Raw genomic sequence first — 23,922 nt, 5'->3', positions numbered from 1 at the left:
TTGTTGCAAGTTTGGTTACCTATATATAGAACTTCAAAAGATATAAAACAAATTCTTACTAGGTACTATATAGAGAAGAGTGTTGGTTAATTAAGTATCAAGAACTGTTATACTTAACTATTTTCATCGTCAATGTCAAAATGTAACCCTGATAAGCCCGCTATGCAGGTTTTCACTTTAAATTCCAAATTGTATTTGCACTATTAAAATGAAACAGATATAAACAATTTTTAATTAAATGCCACACTAAAATATTTCAGTGAAATGGAACTTTTTATCACTGTAATTTTTTTTCAGTTCAAAAATTAAAAAGCTACAGCACGTTTAGAAATGTAGTTAATAAAGATTTTAATTTGTATATTCAGAGCCGGAAAAGTAAGGCCATTGATTATTTCAAATTAGATTTTATACTCTTTCATGTAATTATTTGTCAATATTTTTCCAATATATATATATATATATATATATATATATATATATATATATATATATATATATATATATATATATATATATATATATATATACCTATATGAAGAAGAAGTAAGAAATTAAAAACATAATTGTGTGTTCAGTGAGCCATATTATGTAGATACGTATACAACTTTTGTTTTGTTAACGTAGGTACCAAAATTATACCTTTTTTTGTAGCCCGTACATAATATCATACGTTTTTAAAAAAAGAAACAAAATCTGTGTCAGTACCAAATTAAATTTCAATAAACCCACGCCAAATTTTCCGCGAATATTTCTCACTTATAAATTCGGAGACAGGCTTTATGCAAAATACAACATTTGCATAAACATTGCAGTCAAATGTGTTGGGCTGGAGTTACGCCGCCATACGTACGCGGGACACACCTGTATCTGGCGATGTGGTAAATTTCCATCGTTTAGCATAACATTCTTGATTCCTAATTTCTGATTCAATTTCAACAATTTTCCTTTGTTAACTTCCTATCTGTAAGCGAACATTTTTAATCTTCCATTGATTGATTGATTCTGAAATTTATTGCACATGATTGAGTATCAGCCGTTTTGTCATTAAGTTTTTACCCCTTATGATAGTTTCGATATTACGAGTAATATAGGTACTTCGAGGCTAACGGAATCTGAGTAATTTGTCCCAAAAAAAATTAGGTTTCTTTGTAAACTTTATCCTATCCACATTAAAATGAAATCATTTGTAATCAATTCTGTAATTTTTGGTATACCTATAGTGGAATTTGGTACATACATGCTTATAATCTTGCAAGCAGTCTTGAAAGACTGACAGGCCACGTTCAGCTGTTAGGCTCAATGATAGAATTGAGATTCGAAAAGTAGTAATTCTCACAATTTTCAAATATACATAATATTGGTTTACGTTTCAAAAAACACATTTTTTTTTAATCTTAGTAAATAGATAGGAAAATGGATCCGTTAATTAAGTTTGTCGTGTATAATACTACGCCAGTGAATCGTAATGACTATGACACTATGAAAGCGCAGAAGAAAGAGCAGAAGCAAGTGGGCGTCACCACCGATAAGAGACTTCTGCTTCTTTCGCCAGAAGCTTCTCGAAGGACTGATGGTAAGTAAAGTTAAACTGAAGCATTTTTTTTTTTACTTTAATAATCTAGCGGAATCTGGAAATATTTTTATGTATCTAATTTCCGCTAGACTATTATTTAACTTTATTATCAAACTGGTAATGGCTACGAAACTACAAAAGTGTAGAAGAACGTAGCCGCTATTACAGAACAGATAAGAAGCTACTGCATCGATCACCTTCTAAAAGGTCTGATGGTAAGTGAATTTAGTTTTTTTTAATGTAATATTATTATATTTTTGTGTAGTAATAATCAAGAATAATAGCAGAAATAGAGAAAGACTCCCATCTGACCTCTTCAGCCTTTGCAGGTAAACCTAACCCGTATTGGATCTAGTTACATGAATCTGATAAATAACAAAATTTTAGTAGTAGGTACATATTTATTACCTTAACGCGTTTTTAAATGTAATGTAATAATAATCAAGGAAATATGGACTAAGTGGTAATGCTTAGAGAATTTCAACGCGCAGAAGTAAGCACAGAAGTAATTGTGCGTAACTATAGAGCAAAAGATATTACTTATCCATAGTAAGTAGAACTAAGCTTCTTGATGGCTAGCGAAGTTAGTTATAAGTTATTCCATATGTAATGATCTAGTGAGTATGAGCAATACAAAATGTTATTAACGAAATAATATTTTTCATTTTAATGCGAAGATTTTCCTTCAAGCATAAAATCTTTATAATATAACTAGCTGTACCTGCGACTTCGTCCGCGTGGAATAGTTATTTCGGGCATCATTGAAGCCCTCAAGAATGAATAATTTTCTCCGTTTTTTTACATTTTTCATTATTTCTATGCTCTTAATAGTTGCAGCGAGATGTTATATAGCCACAAGCCTTGCTCGATAAAAGGTCTATTCGACGCAAAAAGAATTTTTCAATTAGAACCAATATTTTTTGAGATTGGCGCATTCAAACAAACAAACGAGTTCTTCAGCTTTATAATATTAGTATAGATGCCTGTAGCAGCCGTTCAACCTCGATGGACCGACAGACACTTTGATGAACAAAACTGACTGACATATTGATGAAGAAAAGGACAATCAAATTTTGACTAAGACGACAACAAGACACAAGGCTTTGAACAGCCAAAAAGCTGGTTTTATTCTCACCGACCTACCAGACCCTCGGCCCGTTCAATGCTATAATATAATCTATACTAATATTATAAAGCTGAAGAGTTTGTTTGTTTGAACGCGCTAATATCAGGAACAACTGGTTCGAATTGTAAATTTCTTTGAATAGACCATTTATCGAGGAAGGCTTTAGGCTATATAACATTACGCTGCAATCTCAGGAGCGAAGAATAAAAAGGAAAATGTGAAAAAAATTTATTCACCCTTGAGGGCTTCAATGATGCCCAAAAAACTATTCCACACGGACGAAGTCGCGGGCACAGCTAGTAATAATAATAATATATAATGTCCCGAAAAACTGCGGCTCCACTGTTTTTGAGTTGGAAGCTTTCTTGTTTCTATCTATCCAATTCTTTGAATCTCAAAACGGCGGGACAAATCTTAATGCGCTTACCAGAATCGGTTTATTGATATGAAGTTAAACTTCCTATCGATGGCGTGTGATGAAGCAATGAAAACCGCAGACCGAACGATTTTGTCGAATTGAAAGTGTTCAACGATCATGGTCACATCCTGTGAACACGAACAAATAAAAATTTATAAGTACATACATACATACATATGGTCACGTCTATATCCCTTGCGGGGTAGACAGGGCCAACAGTCTTGAAAAGACTGAATGGCCACGTTCAGCTATTTGGCTTAATGATAGAATTGAGATTCAAATAGTGACAGGTTGCTAGCCCATCGCCTAAAAGAGAATCCCAAGTTTGTAAGCCCATCCCTTAGAGATGGTACAAAGGCGGAGTAATATCGCTAATGCCGTGTGGTTCCCGGCACTTAAGAATAGCACACTCCATTACCATGGCTGTCGTAAAAGGCAAATAAGGGATAGGCTAATGGATAAGATATTAAGCTAAGGATAAGAATAATCTCAAGTTGATAAAACTTGGGATTATTCTTTTGGCGATGGGCTAGCAACCTGTCACTTTTTGAATCGCAATTCCATCATAAAGCCATACAACTGAAGGTGGCCTTTCATTATTTTCCAGACTATTGGCTCTATACACCCCGCAAGAGATATAGATGTGACTATATGTATATATATATATATGCATTCATCATTTTATTTTAAAGTAAACACCAAGTTTTATCTCCTCATAATACATTCCGATAAATTACAAACGCGATGAACTTCACTATTTCATAGAAAATTACTATCGCTTCTACGAGGCATTACCAGGAAAGGCTTTGATAGTTAACTCGTTGTTAGTTCCATAAACCACTTAACTTTGACCTTCGGAGAATATACGTACTAGTACATACATAACATGTCTCCATTTCCCGGAGGGATAGGCAGAGATTACATATTGCCACTTGCCACGATCTCTGCATACCTACTTCTTTCGCTTCATACATACATATAATCACGTCTATATCCTTTTGCGGGGTAGATAGAGCCAATAGTCTTTAACAGAGTGATAGGCCACGTTCAACTGTTTGGCTTAATGATAGAGTAAGGATCCAAATAGTGCTTGCTTAAGAGAAGAATCTCAAGTTTATAAGCCTATTCCTTAGTCGCCTATCGCTTCATCCACATTCATAACTCTTCGGAGTATGTCTTTATTAAATACCTACCTAGAAAGGTGTCAGTAGTAAATTTATTTCAATCTATACTAATATTATACAGCTGAAGAGTTTGTTTGTTTGTTTGAACGCGCTAAACTCAGGAACTACTGTTTCGAATAGAAAAATTATATTTGTGTTGAATAGACCATTTATCGAGGAAGGCTTTATGCTATAAAGCATCACGCTGCAACTATTAGGAGCGAAGAAATAATGGAAAATGTGAAAAAAACGGGGGAAATGATTTATCCTTGAGGGCTTCAATGATGCCCAAAATAACTATTCCACGCGAACGAAGTCGCGGGCACAGCTTGTAATAACATAAAATCACGGTTTTCATACAAATCTCGGCCTCACATACATATTACTTAATCAGAATATTTTTACCAGCTCATTTTACAAAACGATGTTTTCGGTTCAAGATAACAAGACAAATACCGTCTTACCCGAGAAGGCTGAACTGCTTATCTTGTCGATAACTTTGATTAATGCACAATTGCACAACAGTGCATTCTGAGAACTTTCGACGGCGCAAGCTTTGAAATTTCACATTAAAAGGGTTTTGTTAGTTTTTTTATTAGTATATGCGTGTGGAGGGAAAGGTCGGAGTGGGAAGACCTAGACGTCCTGGTAAAGGGTCAGGTCAAAAGTCCCCGAAACTGCCGAGCTTGCATTAAGAGAGTTATGAATGTGGATGAAGCGAAGGATGCATGCCGAGATAGTGGTAAGTGGAAAGAGGTAGTCTTTGCCTACCCCTCCGGGAAAGAGGGGTGATTTTATGTATGTATGTATATGCGTGTTGCGCCAAAAGGCACAGGTTCGAATCCCGCTTCGGCCATGTACCAATGGCTATTTTCAAAGTTATGTAGGTACATTAGTTTGAAAACTAACCGATGCTTTTACGGTATCAGACAAAGTTGGGTAGACAGAGCCAACAGCCTTGAAGACTGAAAAGCCACTTCCAGCTCAAAGGTCAAATGATGGAATTGAGTTGAGATTGTTTAGTACGACGTAGTGAAATAAATACATACACACATTTAATCACGCCTATATCCCTTGCGGGGTAGACAGAGCCAACAGTTTTATAAAGACTGAGAGGCCACGTGCAGCTGTTTGTCTTAATGATAGAATTGAGATTCAAATAGTGACAGGTTGCTAACCTATCGCCTAAAAGAAGAATCCCAAGTTTATAAGCCTATATATAGCCTAAGGGATAGCCCTTAGTCGCCTTTTACGACATCCATGGGAAAGAGATGGAGTGGTTCTATTCTTTTTCTAATGGTGCCGGGAACCAATGGGTCAATGTATGTACAAAATAGGAAAATAAAAATAAATTTAAATGTTATTTAATAATGAAATAATTTAAAATGTTATTTGAATAGTTCAGCTTATTAATCAAAAATAAATAAATCTAAACTACATTTATAAATTGTGTAGTCCTTGTAAATCGTTAGCCCGTGACAACGTGCCAAGGTGGCTGGCAGCATTGCCACGTTGAATAGCAATGCTTACTTTTTGACATAAGAAATTTCACATTATTTTTTTTTATTTCATTTTAATTCCAATAAAAATAGTCGTTATTATAAGACTTTGCTGAAGTCAGTTACAAAAGATCATAAATTTAACATTTTTATCTATGTTAACAAAATCGCTGACAGTTCAACACTTGACCACGACTCAAACCATTTAAGTCTTAGTTAGGTCATCCATTTAGTTCATAATTGCCTTCTTAGAAAGCGCTGCTTTGAAACCGTAGTGAAAAGAAATCATAACTTGATATGCAAAAAAGTCAAGAAATTAAAAAGGGAGGTATGTTAAATTTTTTCGTATCCATTTATACCAATCGTGTTGTTCCCGGCACTATTAGTAAAAAGAATTGGACCAATCCATCTCTTTCCATGGATGTCGTAAAAGGCGACTATGGAGTAGACTTATAAACTTCTGATTCTTCTTAGGCGATGGGCTAGCAACCTGTCATTATTTAAATTTCAATTCTATCAATAAGTCAATCAGCCGAACGTGGCCTATCAGTCTTTTCAAGATTGTTGGGTGTGTCTACCTCGCGAGAGATAAAGACGTGACTATATGTATGTATATATTTATACCAATACTTGAGGACGCCCGCGGCTCCGCCTACGTTAAGCGAAAAATCACCTTAATTACTGTTCCCGCGGGAATTTCGGGAAATCCTCTCTTAGTGCATCTCTACTTTACATATAGGACTTACACGCCAAATTTCAAGTCTTTTCAAAGAAAATGAATGACTGACTGACTTATCAACGCCTAACCTAATCCTCTGGTCTCACGACTATGCGTTGATAAGTCGGTCAGTCATTCACTTTCTTCATTTTTATTTTTAGATATCGCCTTATACGCTGTAGAAATATTGTTGTTAAAAAAATTTAAACAAGAAAATAAAATTTCGTTTTTATTAATTAATTTAGTTCTGGTAGTGATAATTAATATATCAAATGCCGTTTGTTATATTTTGAAAGTTGATCAACTACCTAGAAAATTGATCAATTTACGATTCTTGCTATTTTCTGGTGGCATATACATATATTCTTCCTGCGTAGGTTGTAAAGATCAATTATTATTATTATGGGATAGACTTACGATCTAGCGATTCTTCGTTATGGCAAAGGGAGATTATTTCTCATTTTACCTTCAATTGTTTTATTGTTCAAATTCCCCAATACAATTGAAATGAAAACAATTTTAAAAGTTGAGGCTTACTGCCAATTTTCACGTATCAAAATATGCAGAGTAACTCAATTCACTTAACATGCGGTATTTCATTCAAAAACGTGCAATTTAAATTTTAAACTGAACCAAACAGATAGAAGCTTCAAATAAAATAAATCAAAGTCTGTAAAATTAAAAAAAAAACGAATCGTCCATAACGGTCTTTTTTTTTAAAATCGAACGCGACGCCATTTTGAAATATGGCCGTCGCGTATTATTGCGGCTGTACACGAACGCTCACACGCTGGCATGTATCGGGTCTAAAAATAAAGACTAATTTCCTCAGGTTTCAAGTTGTATGTGTTTAATCTTTCCAAAGTCACGTAGAATCTTTACTTCGCCACAGCTATACGAAAGTCTGTAGCTTTTATGGAGCAGAATTTTTGGAATAAAAAAATATATTCGACCACTTCATACAGTAATATTTTTTTAAAGAAACAAACATGAAAATTTAATATAATAGAATAGATTTATTTTCAAAATTGGATACAAGGTATCATGTGTAGAAGAAGCGGCGGAACAAACTACACTGTAGCATGTTTTTATTACATACATATTTATAACGGTTAATACAACAACCATTTTGTAGTGACGTAAGGGTTGTAGGCGTGCATATAGGCGAACATAAATTCGTGAATTTTTAATTTAATATGAATGGATTACAAGAGCTAGCAACTTTTGAAGTAATATGTGCTAAAATACTAATAGTTATAAAAAAAAATAATGTAAGCATTAGGATAAGCATTTTGTTTTAAAAAAGATATTTAAAAAAAAAAAAAAAAAACTGTTTTTTGTCAACTTGCCAGCTCCTCACTACTGCAGCTCATCAATCCAGTTGATGTTATATGCACCATACAATTTCTATCGTCTACACCTAGAAATGCAGCCATTTCAAAACAATCACGTACCATGTTTTGACGTGCATTATCGCCTTGAAACCGTAATGTGAATCCCGTTTTATTGCAAAGTAATAAGAAACATTTCCCTTTGTGTACCATCGAGAAATTGGTGATTTGATTGCGGTTTCGATGGACATTTGTGAGTGATACTCGATTAGTGTGAAATTGGCTGTCATTTCAAATTGATACCGCTTTGACAGTCGATCGTTGTTTTTTTTTTTTGTTTTTATATTTCGAATTGTCAGATAGAAATTTGAATAATTTTTTAATTTAAAGAAATTATATTTTTTTTTCTCTTGAGAAGCTTAAAGTAATAAACTCCTTTTGTAAAGCTAAAAGTAAAATGCACAAGACAACAAAAGATCCTTCACATCCTGAAGGTAAATATCTCACTTATGATAATGTAAGCCAAATTTTTGTTTATACACTTAATTTTATTTGCATTTAAAAAAAATTGTGTTGAAGTAATTTATTTAGTTTCAATTTCTTTATTCAATTAGTTTTCACATTCAGAGGAACAGTACCTACGTAATAAAGGAATTAATTATTAACAAAAATTCTATAAAACTTTAATAATGACGTGTTACTTTAAATACATGGATACATTACTTTAACATAAAAAAATCACTTAAAGAAGCTCTAACTTAAAGTTTAGACTTCAGAAGCTTAAACTTAAATTTCTAACTTAAAGAAGCTCGGAAAAATCAATATACAGTAACTGTTTCTAGTAAAATTTCAATCTCTTCCATGGGTGCTGCAAAAAGCAACTAAGGGAATTGGTACATTCAGTGCAGCTTTTAAAGGTTGCGCAGATCAGACGGGTCGCTTCGTGTAAAACCCTGACTTAATTATACGTAATGCAGAATCATGGTCACAAGCAACACCTGGGCTTTTCATTAGTGAAGTGAAGACGAGACTCAGACTTACGTCTAAGATAAAAAATAAAACTTATAGCCAGGTTTTAAAACAAGAGCCAAACAGCTGAACGTGGCCTATCAGCCTTTTCGAAACTGATGGCACTGTCCACCCTGCAAGATATATAGACGTGACGATATGTATCATTTTGTGTGAATGTGTAAATGCCCATTACTTTTGGCTTTTCATTAGTGAGGTGAAGACGAGACTCAGACTTACGTCTAAGATAAAAAATAAAACCTATAACTAGGTTTTTAAAACAAGAGAAATTAAAAACTGTAAGCTTTTTACTTAAACATAAGACATACAAACATAAAGCCACGTCTATAACCCTTGTGGGGTAGACAGAACCAAGAGTCTTCAAAACACTGAAAGGCCACGTTCAGCTGTATTGCTTCATGTTGGAATTTACATTAAAATAGTGTCGCTAGCCTATGGCCTACAAGAAAAATCCCAATGTAATTCGCCTATCCCTTAGTCGCCTTTTACGACATCCATGGGAAAGATGTGGAGTGGTTCAATTCTAAAGTTGCGTAAACCACACCACAATAATCTCGTAAGTAAATTCGAATGCAGAAACTTGTTCAGAATCTATCGGCAAATACTCGTAGTCATAGCGTGACGTGCATACGCAGACAATCACCCCTAATGCAGTCAACATTTCACACTCAGGTTTAGTAGTGGAAACTCATATTTCTCATTCCTTTGCCTGTGTACACGTATTTGTCTCAGTTTCAACGTAGAGTTCAGTGTTATATCTTCATTCAGACATACGTGCTTCTATTTTCAAAGTTCTCGCGAGATTTTTCTTAGGAGTGGCGCTTGCTTTTAGTATTAGTGTGGATCGCACTCGTTGAAATTTATATATTTGATGTGTATTATTCAGGGTTTTTTGGTTCTATCTATTTTCATTTTCTTATTGTAACGACATCTGAAGAAATTTTGATTTATTTCCGTTTTTGAACAATTTGTGATGGACTACTTAAATGTTTCTTACTTTTGTTACGGCCAAAGTCAAATTTGACGAAAACTTTGTACTACATGTTAAAGTGATTACTGATAAATATTGGGATATAGACGTGATTATATGTATTGATGTATGCATGAAAATTGTGAGGAAGGATATTCAAAAATTTTTACGCAAATAGGACATAAAAGACATTTTAATGCACACATAATGGATATAGAAACAAAGTAAAAAAAAGAAACAGATTCACATAAAAATATAAATAACCAGTTCAATATAATCACTTTAAATACCAGCAATTTTTAGCCGACTGTAAGAAGGGGTTATTATAGTTTTTTCTCTGAGATAGCTTCAGTCTACCATTGACATAGTTTGGAGGCACTATTGCACTGGACAGCGAAAATCTCTTGTTATCTACAAGTACACTTCAATTGAGAGAGTTGTGGATTTGAATAGAATAATTCCGTCATTTTTCATACATACATACTTCTATTTGGCGATGGGCAACCTGTCATTATATGAATTTAATTTTATAATTAAGCTAAACATGGCCTATCATGCCGTGCCGTGCCGTGTGGTTCCCGGCACCAATACAAAAAAGAATAGGCTCACTCCATCTCTTTCCCATGGATGTCGTAAAAGGCGACTAAGGGATAGGCTTATAAACTTGGGATTCTTTTTTAGGTGATGGGCTAGCAACCTGTCACTATTAGAATCTCAATTTTATCATTAAACCAAATAGCTGAACGTGGCCATTCAGTCTATCCGAGACTGTTTGCTGTGTCTACCCCGCAAGGGATATAGACGTGACCATATGTATGTATGTGTGGCCTGTCAGTCTTTTCGAGACTGATGGCACTGTCCACCCCGCAAGGGATATAGACGTGACGATATGTATGCATAATTTGTGTGTGTAATTGTTATTGCTCGTTCATTTATTTAGCATGCTCTTTCATCACGTAGGTTCATCATGTCAATTCATCAGTTTATTTGTTACTTGTATTCTAATGTCTAATGTTTCGCGAATTTTAAAAGAACCTTAAAGAATTAAGTGAATCACAAAATGATGTACTTATTTGGAACGAAGAGGAAAAATTTTCTCGGAACATCGCAAGAAGAATTTTACGGTTCGATTTTTCTTATTTTTTATTATTTTTTTTTTTTATTTAAGTGTTACGTAAGGGAAATGTTTATTATGTTTTTTTTTATAGTTACATTTACAGTTTTTAATTTTATTTAAGATTAATTTATTAAATATCGAAGATCGTAAAAGGCGACTGAGGGATGGGCTTTAAATACTTGGCATTCCTCTTTTAGGCGATGGGCTGGCAACCTGTCACAATTTGAATCTCAATTCTATCATTAAGCCAAACAAATGAACGTGGCCTATCAGTCTTTTCAAGACTGTTAGCTCTGTCTACCCCACAAGTGACGCGACCATATGTATGTATGTATTATATCTATTTAACCAGTGAAACGCTTAGCTATTACGAGTAGGCTTAATAATAGAATTGAGATTCAAATAGACGCAGGTTGCTAGACCATCGCTTAAAAAAAAGAATCTCAAGTTTGTAAGCCTATCCCTTACTTGCCTTTAACGACATTTTTGTACTGGTACCGAGAACCACACGGCACCCGGGAACCACACGGCACTAGATATAATAGTGTCTGAAAATGACTTATCATAAAGTAATACTCTTTGTTTTCAGAACGGGTGCTGTATGCTAGAAACAAGTTGCTTGCCGGAGCGAAACCTTCAGTTGTGGGAGGCAGGCCTATAACAGAGGAAGAAGCTACTGTAAGTTCTTCTTCTTCTTCCTCCTGGCTTAAGTCCCAGTTGCATCCTCACCACTCTCGAAGGAGCCCGGGGTAGGCCTTTCACCATAGATCCTTGATTGGGTGAGTCAGGTTTTTACACGAAGCGACTCTCATCTGATATCCGCAATCATTGCAGGAGAACATAACCCGTATTTTATCGATCTTGGTTACACATCCAGTTGCCTGAACTTTCACAAAAAAATGTTATTTTTATATTTTGATTTATCTTTATTAGAACTAAATAAGTACCTATCCAATGTACATGGCAATTGGACAAATGTGATCCGTGTGTTCGCCTCCAGGAATTGCCGTGTGGTTTTCGACACTTTAGAATAGTGGAAAGAGGTAGTCTCTGCCTACTCCTCCGGAAAAGAGGTGTGATTTTATGTATGTATGTAGAATAGAACCACTCCATATCCTTCCCATGGATGTCGAAAACGCGACTAAGCGTTAGGCTCATTTACTGAGGATCTTCATGTAGATGATTGGCTAGTAACATTTGTCGTGTTGTACTCGGCAGCAACGCCCCCTGTTGGAATTTTTGTATATCTATGGCAATTTAATGTACAACAGAAGAACATTATGTACAAAAAACAATTTAGTATGTACGTACAGTAAATTTGAGAAAAAATGATACTTTATAGGGTGCTGCTAGAGAGTATACTCTACAGCAGCGCCACTCAGAATACTTACTTGTATTTATACTAGAACGCAAATTTTTTAATTAGAGGATGTACGAACGTTTATTAGTATGTACGTCTTAGAATAATAATGAAAATGTAAGCAACTATCGTTTTATCTAATTTTAAAAGAAAGACCGTATTTAGGTAAGTTGCAGTGAACACTTCTTCTTTCCTGTCAATAAGGCAATTAATAAAGTAAGTACTAAATGAATAACACAGATTTTGTAACAGTAACAATTTCAGGAGAACTATATTGTCTGCCTTTTATTTTTTCATTATGAATAAAAAAAAATAGCTTTTGCTAGGTAAGCTCTAAAAACGTAAAATCAATTAATTCGTTAAAAAATAATAAGGCTTTGCAAGGCATTTCTTTTCACCATTTCACTATTTGAAACTCAATTCCATTATTAAGCCGTACAGCTGAACGTGGTCATTCAGTCTTTTCAAGACTGTTGGCTGTAGGTATGTACTTCCAGAAAAGAGGTGTGCTCATAATTTTTGATAACCAATCTTGTATAATAATAATTTACCGCCGAGCTTGCATGAAGAGAGTTATGAATGTGGATGAAGATGAAGGAAGTATGCAGAGATCGTGGCAAGTGGAAAGAGGTAGTCTCTGCCTACCCCTCCGGGAAAGAGGCACGATTTTCTATATGTATGTGTATCTTTTATACTTTCAGGAACTCCGTATACTCACATTTGGAACTGCCGCATGTCCGCCTCGAGGCGAATGGGTGCGGACGCCTCTCATCATGAGGCCACCAGACCAACCCCTGGCCTATGGCCTTAGTGCCCCCAGGAACGCAGCCAGATCCTTGCTGTCAGCCCTCCAGGCCCATATTATCAAGTGGTTGCTGTTCGATTCTAGACCGCAGACCAGAGATAATAAGTCTGCTTTGCCGCCTGACACGTAAGTACTATTTTCCTGCTGGCGTAAATCTCAGTTACATTCTTATCTCCCTAGGGTGCCACTATAACCCTGGATTAGGTGACTCAGGTTTTTTTAAGAGGCAACTCCCGTCCTACCCCCGAAACCTTTTCAGAGGAATAACATGTTAATAACCCAAATTAGTTCATGATAAAAAACTGCACTATTTTGCCCATTTTTTTAGTCGTCTTTTAGTCCATGGGAAAGAGGTGGTGGTGAGAATTATACAGAGACTGCAATTTAAATTGCAATTTCTTTATTTCGTAATATGAGATACAAGCTATCCCTTACTAGAGTCGCCTGCGGTTCTTTCTGCGTTAATTCCTAATAACGCAAGGAACCCTATTTAGTGCAGTTTTAGGCCATTTAAAGAACCTACACACTAAATTACTCGTATATTTATTCTTACTAATTAATGTCAAATGGTTAAAGTTTTAACGCGCAAGTGTTGAAGGATAAGCAGGTTGAATTAAAAAGTAATAATAAAAAAAAAGAATTAAAGAACTCGAGATTTGTATCTCGTGAGATCAGCATACCCACTGCTGAACTCAAAATTTTGCACGAAAATTGGAAATTATGGAGTTCGGAATCCTTCATAAACGTGTTTACTTTTTCTCCGATGGTCGTCAAATTTGTTTATGGCTCCAGGAAACTCCTTAACGTTTAGCTGTAAGCGTAAAAAATATTTATCGTTTAGTTTAAGGGCCGGCTGTCCGTTAAAACATCGCCCTTTTGTTATAACAAACATAAAGAAAACACATAAATTTTATTGTTTTTTTTTTCTATTTTTATTTTATCGATCATCGTTAGACGGCCGCTGAGGCGCAACGGTAGTACGCTTGTCTGTGTCATCGGAGGTCCCGGGTTCGAATCCCGGCCAGGGCTCGGTGAGAAAAGAACTTTTTCTGATTGGCCTGGGTCTTGTATGTTTATGTATATAAGTATTTATTCTAAAATATAGTATCGTTTAGTTAGCATCTCGTAACACAAGTCTCGAACTTACTTCGAGACTAACTCAATCTGTGTAATTTGTCCCGTATATATTTATTATTACCCATCATCCTTCTGGAATTTCTCCCGGTTGCGTTTAATCCAAAGTACCTGGATGACCGAGCGGTGCTCGGTGAACATAAGAATAACCATAAAACGTAGTAGAATGAAATAAAAGGCATAAGCTTTTTGAGATAAATAGACATTTCTCAAAGACTTGTTTGAACACCACATTATTGCATGTCATATCCAAAACTTCGAGGTTAACTCAATCTGCGTATTTAGTCCTAGCATATCTTTACAACGCGTAACAGCTTCAAAATGCCGATCATAACTCTTTACCAGCACTGTGCTTCAGCGTAAATCTGTTATGTGCACTATTGGCCAATATTTTACTAACAATAGCTCCTTTATGGCCGGCTGTTTATTTAAATTATGCCCCGTTTGGTGTGGTGAGACAAGGAATGCTCGTGATGCAGTACCAATATTTCAGAATTAACTTAAAACATGTGAATTAGAATGAAAATTTTAAACAATGGTCGTGCCGTGTGGTTCCCGGCACCAACAGAAAAAGACATGGACTACTCTATCTCTTTCCCATAGATGTCTTAAAGGTGACTAAGGGATAGGCTTATAAACCTGGGTTCCTTCTTTTAAGCGATGAACTAGCAACCTAGGCTGTCTCTATTTGAATCTCAATTCTGTATCATTTAGCCAAACAGCTGAACGGAGTGTGTTGGCAGCGGATTAGTCTTTTCCAGACTTTTGGCTCTGTCTACCCCCTGATATAGACGTGACGACTCATAGGAAAGAGATGGAGTGATCCCATTATTTTCTTTTCTACACGGCAATTTCTTGTTAATCAATTCAACCAGAAAATAAACGAGTTATCGAGTAAACAAAATACAACAATTGAACTGGTTAAAAATCAATTTCGGTTCTTTGATGTTAAGCTTTTGTCTTTGGGGTTACGTTCAAATTCCAATTTATTTGCTTGTTTCCTTTTGAAATTAATTTTGATCACATACATATTTTTTATATTAAAATATTATTAACGTGAACTTTTTCTTTCGTCATGACAAAACGTTCCTTACTATATGTGATACTTTGTCATAACTTATTCATTCATGTATTTTAATGTAGAAAATGTGCATTCGTCCACGATTTAGCTATAAGAGATCTATGTATATTTGTAAATTGACGTCCGATGAAAATGCTGCAGTGTAGTTTGTTCCGCCGCTTCTTCTACACATGCGCTTTGGAAGCGATAATAGTACCAATTAGGTTTAAGTGATGTGACGTCAATAAGTGATTGTAAACAAGGTACAATTTTGAAAATAAATCTATTCTATTCTAAGTTCCTACTATTTCCGTAACAATATAGATCTTCAAGGTATGATTAAACAGGTAATAAGAACTAGAATAATGCTTCTTAAATGTCAAAAGTTTTAATACGGAACAGACAGAGCCTACATTATAAAAATACTATAAGGTCACTTTCAGCTGCATTATTAAATAATAAGATTGAGATCCAAATAGTGACATTTTGCTAGCTCATCGTCTTTAAAAAAAGTTTAATAGCCCATCCCTTGATATACCTTTACAATATGTACAGGAAAAAAAGCACCAAGAAAACACTATATTTTTTCTTCAGTACCAGGACAGCTTGAGAAAAATTCACGATTCATGTTGATTGATAATTTGATGACTTTAGCTAGCCCATCGCCTAAAAAAAGAATACCAAGTTTATGAACCTATCCCTTAGTCGCCTTTTACAACATCCACGGGAAAGAGATGGAGTGGTCCTATTCCTTTTTCCATTGCTGCCGGGAACCACACGGCACTGTCACTATTTGAACCTCAATTCTATCTCAAAGCCAAATCGCTGAACGTGGCCTATCAGTCTTTTCAAGACCATTTGCTCTGTCTTCCCGCGTGGGATATAGACGTGATTATATGTATGTATGTATGATACTGGTGATTTCAAGATACCTACGTCCATCGGAAGACCGTCAAGAGGAAGCATTGTGGCGGGCATGCAGCGAGGTCATATGGAGATGTGGTGGTGGGTTCACCACCCAGACTGGGGTCGAACCCAGAGCGGTGGTAGCCCTGCCCAGTGAAAACACGTATGTGCAACACAGCTCTCATTATTATCAGGATGGTATTACTGAGAAGGTAATCCTACTACTATTATAAGGCGAAAGTTTGTATGGATGTATGGATGTTTGTTACTCTTTCACGCAAAAACTACTGAACCGATTACCATGAAATTTGGTATGTAGGTAGCTAAAGACCCAGAATAACACATAGGCTACTTTTTATCCCAGAGTTCCCGCGGGATTGATAGGGTTTCCATGCGGACGAAGTCGCGGGCGGCCTCTAGTTAAACTATAAATTGATAAAAAATATATCTAATTGCCGTGTGGTTCCCGGCACCGATAGGAAAAGAATAGGACCACTCCATCTCTATCCCCATTTCGTAAAAGGCGACTAAGGGATAGGCTTATAAACTGGGGATTTTTCTCTTAGGCGACAGTCCAGCAACCTGTAACTATTCGAATCTCAATTCTATCATTGAGCCAAACGGCTGAACGTGGCCTATCAGTCTTTTTTTTGAGACTGTCGGCTCTGTCTACCCCGCTAGGGATATAGACGTGATTATATGTATGTATTGATAAAAAATTGATAAATCATAACATTCCATTGTGAAGCCATCCAACTGAACGCGGCCTTTCAGTCTTTCTGAGACTGCTGGCTCTGTCTACCCAGCGAGGGATATAGACGTGATTATATGTATGTATGTATACTTTTTTTTTAAGATGGCTGAAGCTGCAGTGTATGTAGGCATTTCAGTCTTTTTGAGACTGTTGACTGTGCCGTGTGGTTCCCGGCACAGATAGAAAAAAGCATAGGACCATGCCATCTCTAAAAAGCGACTAAGGGACTAAGGCTTATATACTAGCGATTCGCCTTTTAGGCGATGGGCTGGCATCGTATCACTATTTGATATTTTTATACAAAAGTTTTTATAGATAAAGGTTTCTTTCTGTTCTTGATATTTTATTATGTAAACATTTTTTCTTTCTTTCTATCATTATATTATAATTTCAGCTGCACATTTACGAGTTTAAAAACATGGAAGATCTTCAAATTTTCATAAAGCGTTATTTGTATTTGGTGAGTATATTTTCGTACAAATATTATATTGCTTCGTCTATTTTTATCTTTGATCGAGAATTAAGTACTGTTTTATTTCATCTCATTAGATATTTATTTCCATGACAAACAACTGTTGGTTTTGATGTTTAGGGTTTAAGAATAAAATCTGAAAATATCTGTAAAAAAAAATATATTACAAATATTAATATTATTATTTTAAAAAACTGTCTTAGTAAAATAGAATGAAATTGTTTTGATGAAATAATACAAAATGCTTAAAAGTTTAATATTTTTTAATAAATTCTTTGTTGAACTATATAAATTATTAAAATGTAAAAAAAACTATATTTTATTAAAAATATTATTATTATATATATTACAATATAAAATATGAGCGTGGCCTTTTAGCGTTTTGATTACTGTTGGCTCTGTCTGCCGCACAAGGAATATAGATGTGATCATATGTTATGTTAAAAAAAATAATTTTCATCTTTTATCATACTACTATTGCATGGCTCACTGTAAAAATTCCAGCAATATTTTAATTTGATAAACTTTACATACATACAATATAGTCACCTCGATATCCCTTGCGGGGTAGAGCCAATAGTCTTGAAGAGACTGATAGGCCACGTTCAGCTGTTTGGCTTTATGATAGAAACTATTGATAATATGAAATGTTTGTCACAGTTTCAAACAGAAGAAGGCTCGGGTGCATTGTTACTGCTGTATTCTGTTGTCTTGTCAAGAGGACTGGAGAAGTAAGTATGTAGTTTTAAGTTATTTTCTTTATAGAAATAGTTTATTCTATTAGGATTCATCTTTTATTGCCGTGTGGTTCCCGGCACCAATACAAAAAAAGAATAGGACCACTCCATCTCTTTCCCATGGATGTAAAAGGCGACTAAGGGATAGGCGTACAAACTTGGGATTCTTCTTTTAGGCGATGGGCTAGCAATCTGTCACTGTTTGAATCTCAATTCTATCACAAAGCCAAACAGCTGAGCGTGGCCTATCAGTCTTTTCAAGACTGGTGGCTCTGTCCACCCCGCTAGGGATAAAGACGTGATCATATTTATATGTAGTAAGAAAAATAACTTCTTGTTTTACTTCTTCTTTTTTTCCAGCATCAAGAAGGATTTAGACGGCAAATTGACCAACTTAGTGTCCTCCCACGTGGAAGGCTCCATCAACATTGTGACACTGCTGTTGACCGGACGCGCCACTCCGTATCTTCACAACGGTGTGCTATATGTAGGAGATGAAGACCATTATGTAAGTTTTAACGCTGTGGCATCTTCTTTTATCTTTTCCGTAACAAGGCGACTAAGGAATAGGCTTACAAACTTGGGATTCTTAAAGCGATGGGCTAGCAACCTGTCACTATTTGAATCTCAATTCTATTATTAAGCAGCTAAATATGGCCTATCAGTCTTATCAATACTGTTGGCTATCCTCCCCGCAAGGGATATAGACGTGATTATATGTATGTATGTATGCAGTATAACGCAACGCGAAAATAACTAAACCTATAGATTTTTTATAGTGCCGTGTGGTTCCCGGCACCAATACAAAAAAGAATAGGACCACTCCATCTCTTTCCCATGGATGTCGTAAAAGGTGACTAAGGGATAGGCTTATAAACTTGGGATTCTTCTTTAAAGCGATGGGCTTGCAACCTGTCACTATTTGAATCGCAATTCTATCATTTAGCCAAACAGCTGAACGTGGCCTAACAGTCTTTTCAAAACTGTTGGCTCTGTCCCTCCCGCAAGGGATATAGACGTGATTATATGTATGTATGTATGCAGTATAACGCAACGCGAAAATTCACATTCAGTTATAACTAAACCTATAGATTGTACCTGTATCAAATAGCAGGTTCCCATCGGCGCGACTTGTGTTAACAATAAATCATGAAAACCGAATCTTGAAAAATATAGCCAACAGAATGCTTAAGCACATAATAAAAAAAAACCTATAGATTTTTTCCTTTATTACAGGCAATGCCACAGTTCGGTATTTTATCTCGAAGTCCCGTTGGTCTGCTGGTGTGGTATGGTGGAGAAGATGGCTCCAAGAACAATATCAACAAGCAATACCCTGGGTCACGGTTGAAGACACCTGCTATGCCGATTTGGGTAAATTAATCATTTCATACCTACATCATATCACGCCTTTTACGGGAGGCGTATTGTAATGTTAGCCGTATAAAAACACTGTGAAAGATCTGTTATATATTTGTATAGTATTCATATGCATGTCAGGGTATGTTAAGATGATTTGGTCATGACGGTGGAGAGGATGAATGAAAGTAGGTTGACTAAGCAGATATACAAGGAGAGTGTGGAGGGAAAGGTCGGAGTGGGAAGACCTAGACGAACGTATCTAGATCAAATTAAGAACGTCCTGGTAAAGGGTCAAGTCAAGAGTACCCGAAACCGCCGAGCTTGCATGAAGAGATTTATGAACGTGGATGAAGCGAAGGAAGTATGCAGAGATCGTGGCATGTGGAAAGATGTAGTCTCTGCCTACCCCTCCGGGAAAGAGGCGTGTTTTTATGTATGTATGCATGTCATATCTTCATCCCCTACATTTAAACGCCATAATTGGCGAGATTACTGTATGATTAAAATGTGTTTCAAGAGATATCGATGGATTGATAAAATATATAGATAGTTAGATAAAACGATGTTTTACTTTGAAATCAGGTAACAAGCTGTTCTGGACATTACGGTCTACTGTTCAATACAAACCGTGAACTGCTGAGAAATTACCACGCCGAACGAAGGTAATAACATTTGTTATTAATTTCTTATTTTAATATACCGTATGCAGTGTGATTCCCGTCACTTATAAATAAAGAATTGGATCACTCCATCTCTTTCCCATGAATGTCGTAAAAGGCAACTAATGTATGTATGACTTAGTTTAAAGTAATTTATTTGACGTCAACCAATTATGTGAAAAGATATGACAATTATTATCAAGGGATGTTGAAGTGTCCCATAACAATTACTAAAAATTTATAATTTTGAAACACGTATTTAACGTACCTTAAGTTCATGCGCGTTTGGTACCTGTTTTATTTATATACATACATATAATCACCTCTAAATCCTTTGCGGGGTAGACAGAGCCAACAGTATTGTAAACACACAAACACAGGCCAAGTTTTATGGAACTTGTTATCTGAAAATAAATGATTTATTATATTATTATCTTTTAGTTGGATTCACGGGTCTATACACCCCGGATTTTTGAGAGGCTTGCGTGGGGATATAAATCCAACACGTAGAAGCCCTTTGGAGAAGTTGATGTTATGTTGTTCTTCTGCCAAAATCCGTTCCCGGGAATATCAATAGACGATATGTCCATGAACGGGTCTTATTATTAGCTGTTTGGCTTAATGCTAGAATTGAGATATTAATTGTATTATTTATGAAAGTTTAAAATTACGTATACGATTCATTGACAGGTTTGACATAAACTATTACACGTGCGGCGGCTGCCACGTGCTGCTGAACGTGGACACTCGTGCGCACGACGACACCGCCGGCCCGATGCGCAATGACGACATCAGCGCCACTCCTCTCGAAAAACTTATCCATACCAAGTAAGTCTGTTTATAAAATCATACATACATACATACATATGGTCACGTCTATATCCCTTGCGGGGTAGACAGAGCCAACAGTCTTGAAAAGACTGAATGGCCACGTTCAGCTATTTGGCTTAATGATAGAATTGAGATTCGAATAGTGACAGGTTGCTGGCCCATCGCCTAAAAAAGAATCCCAAGTTTGTAAGCCTACCCCTTAGTCGCCTTTTACGACATCCATGGGAAAGAGATGGAGTGGTCCCATTCTTCCTTGTATTGGTGCCGTGTGGTTCCCGGCACCAATACAAGGAAGCGGTAATACAAGGAAGCGGTTTGTAAAATCTTACACAATAATAAATATGTACTAAGTATTATATTAGATGGTATAATCTTATGGTATGGTATGGTATTTTATTAAATTGAATGGTAAAGGGTCAGGTCAAGAGTACCCGAAACCGCCGAGCTTGCATGAAGAGAGTTATGAATGTGGATGAAGTATGCAGAGATCGTGGCAAGTGGAAAGAGGTAGTCTCGAGCTACCCCTCCGGGAAAGAGGCGTGATTTTATGTATGTATGAAAGTAAGTATTATAATGCAGATTGATCTTCTTCCTCCTGGCTTTAGTCCCGGTTGCATCCCACCCCTCTGGAGAAGGGAAGGTATGCCTTTGACCATGGATCCTAGATTGGATGAGTAATTTTTTGACTCCCATCTGACCTCCGCTACCTTTGCAAGTAAACCTGACCCGTATTGGATCCATGGTTACACATTCAGTTGCCTGAATGTGCAGGTTTCCCAACGATATTTTCCCTCACCTTAAGATCATCGGTAAGTATTCAAACTAATGTACATAACTTTGAAAATAGTCATTGGTACATGACCAAGGTCGGATTTGAACCTGTGCCTTTCTAGCCAAGTAAATCTCAAGTTTATAAGCCTATCCCTTAGTCGTCTTTTACAACATCCATGGTAAAGAGACGGAGGGTCTCGATTCTTTTTCTTTTTATTTGAACCAAACTTCACACGAACTTTCTTATTATACTCATTTAAGACAAATCACACAACTTCTGCCAATAACTATAAACCAATCTTGTTTTTGCAGATGGCAAGATGCTAAGATCACATGGACCGGGCCGGCACCGTACGTGAACGAACCGCCGAAATGAAACTATTACCATATTTTGATTAGATTCGCTGTCATAGAGAGCCAACTTGTATGATTTCGTTTGACGGCTGTAGAGTGCGCAATTGAGTTTTCTTGTTATAACTAAGTCTCAATTAAAGTTTTAAGTGTAGTTGCGTGAAAATGTTGTGAGATGTTTACAGCTTTTACTAAGACGTAAATCTCTTGTGCAAAGTCCGTTGGGGATGACATGTCAACATGATAAAATCCTTCAAAATTTAAGAATAAAAACATGCATACAGGGATTAATTTAATTCTTCACTTTAAATTGTATTCTTCGTTAGGGATATTTTAGTGTAGAGTTATTGTTCTATAAGATATTTATTGAGTATAAAGCTACCTACATTGAAATGATTAGTCATTCTTTAATAATATCTGAAATGAGTACAAAATTTCTAAAATATTAGTTCCGGCTGTTAGGTTAAAAGAATTAATTCTTAAAAAAAGATTACAAAATCCACTTACATGAGAATAAAATAGACAAAAGATCTTAAAACTAGACAGCAGTCCCGCATTTAATTAAGGGTAATATCAAGGGTATATTATACATTTCTTTGGTTTAAAGATGCCGATAACAAGCACAAAGAATAAAGCAAAGATCAAACAAATACTAAAAATTAATTCTCATAGAGTGAGCAGTTTTTAATAAACTAATCACGTAATTTGGATTTAAAAAATTGTAGGGAGTCAATATTTTTTATACGTGGAGGTAATTTGTTGTAGTAGAAGAGTGCTCCTTCAAAGATAATGTGTTACATAGATCGCAATATAATCTGATAGCATATTGCGTACTCTACAAACGATTGATTACTCTTAGTACGTCTGTATTTGCTACCAATTACTTGGGAATATTAGTTTGTTATTCCATTCTGTTATTACAGCTTTGGTATTCGTCAGCATCAATAAATATGGGAATTGTGTTAATAGTGTCCTAAGTAGGGGGGATAATGTGCGATTAGTTGGGATTAGAAAATAAAATGTTAGTGTTTTTACTAGTCATATAGCGATAACTAGGAACCATATGTATGAAGTCGAAATTTCGTATAGTAAGTATACAAACATACATATCATCACGTCTTTATCACTTGCGGGTTAGACAGAGCCAACAGTCTTGAAACGACTGAAAAGACCACGTTCAGCTGTTTGGCTTAATGATAGATTTGAGATTCAAATAGTGACAGGATGCTAGCCCATCGCCTAAAAGAAGAAACCAAGTTTATAAGCCTATCCCTTAGTCGTCTTTTGTGACATCCATGGGAACGGAATGGAGTGGTCCTATTCTTCTTTTCATAGTTGCCGGGAACCACACGGCACAGAGTAATATGAAGTTTATAAAACTGAGGTTCCCGGCACTAATAGAAAACAGAATAGGACTACCCCATGTCTTTCCCATGGATGTCGTAAAAGGCGACTAAGGGATAGGCTTATTTACTTGGTATTACTTTTTAGGCGATGGGCTAGCAACCTGTCACTATTTGGATCTCAATTCTATCATTAAGTCAAACAGCTGACCGTGACGTTTCAGTCTTTTGACGTCCGTTCGCCCTGTCTACCCCACAAGAGATTTAGACGCGATTACATGTTATATTATTTTAAGGGTCTAATATGGTATTTTAAGGTCTATAATGTTTTAAATAGCTAGGCATGAAATGTCATTATAGTTTTAGGAATAATATATGATAACAGAAGTAGTTGTATGTGTTTTTAATTCTTCTTCTTCGTCCAAGAGTATTC

At 35.9% G+C, this 23,922-nt stretch overlaps 1 protein-coding gene across 1 annotated transcript; it reads left to right on the top strand.

Moving 5' to 3' along the window:
• Nucleotides 1–1,413: 1,413 nt before the first annotated feature.
• On the top strand, nt 1,414–22,171 carry LOC106140339 (inactive ubiquitin carboxyl-terminal hydrolase MINDY-4B). The gene is made up of 11 exons (XM_060953525.1): nt 1,414–1,573; nt 11,534–11,622; nt 13,006–13,235; nt 16,232–16,421; nt 17,358–17,423; nt 18,096–18,166; nt 18,533–18,680; nt 19,409–19,546; nt 20,117–20,196; nt 20,884–21,021; nt 22,108–22,171. Exons 1-11 carry the CDS (start codon nt 1,414–1,416, stop codon nt 22,169–22,171), a joined length of 1,374 nt encoding a protein of 457 aa, XP_060809508.1.
• Nucleotides 22,172–23,922: the final 1,751 nt, after the last annotated feature.

This window comes from Amyelois transitella, chromosome 4 (assembly GCF_032362555.1).
Source record: "Amyelois transitella isolate CPQ chromosome 4, ilAmyTran1.1, whole genome shotgun sequence".
In the NCBI taxonomy this organism is placed as follows: Eukaryota; Metazoa; Arthropoda; class Insecta; order Lepidoptera; family Pyralidae; genus Amyelois; species Amyelois transitella.
This window is presented reverse-complemented; position numbering and strand designations above follow the sequence as displayed.

What these genes read in the sequence shown, in the direction of transcription:
- LOC106140339 (XM_060953525.1), top strand. Translation starts at nt 1,414, where the DNA reads ATGGATCCGTTAATTAAGTTTGTCGTGTATAATACTACGCCAGTGAAT. An exon ending in TAGGAGATGAAGACCATTAT is followed by an intron (nt 18,681 to 19,408) that starts GTAAGTTTTAAC and finishes CCTTTATTACAG; the next exon opens with GCAATGCCACAGTTCGGTAT. An exon ending in GAAAAACTTATCCATACCAA is followed by an intron (nt 21,022 to 22,107) that starts GTAAGTCTGTTT and finishes TTGTTTTTGCAG; the next exon opens with ATGGCAAGATGCTAAGATCA.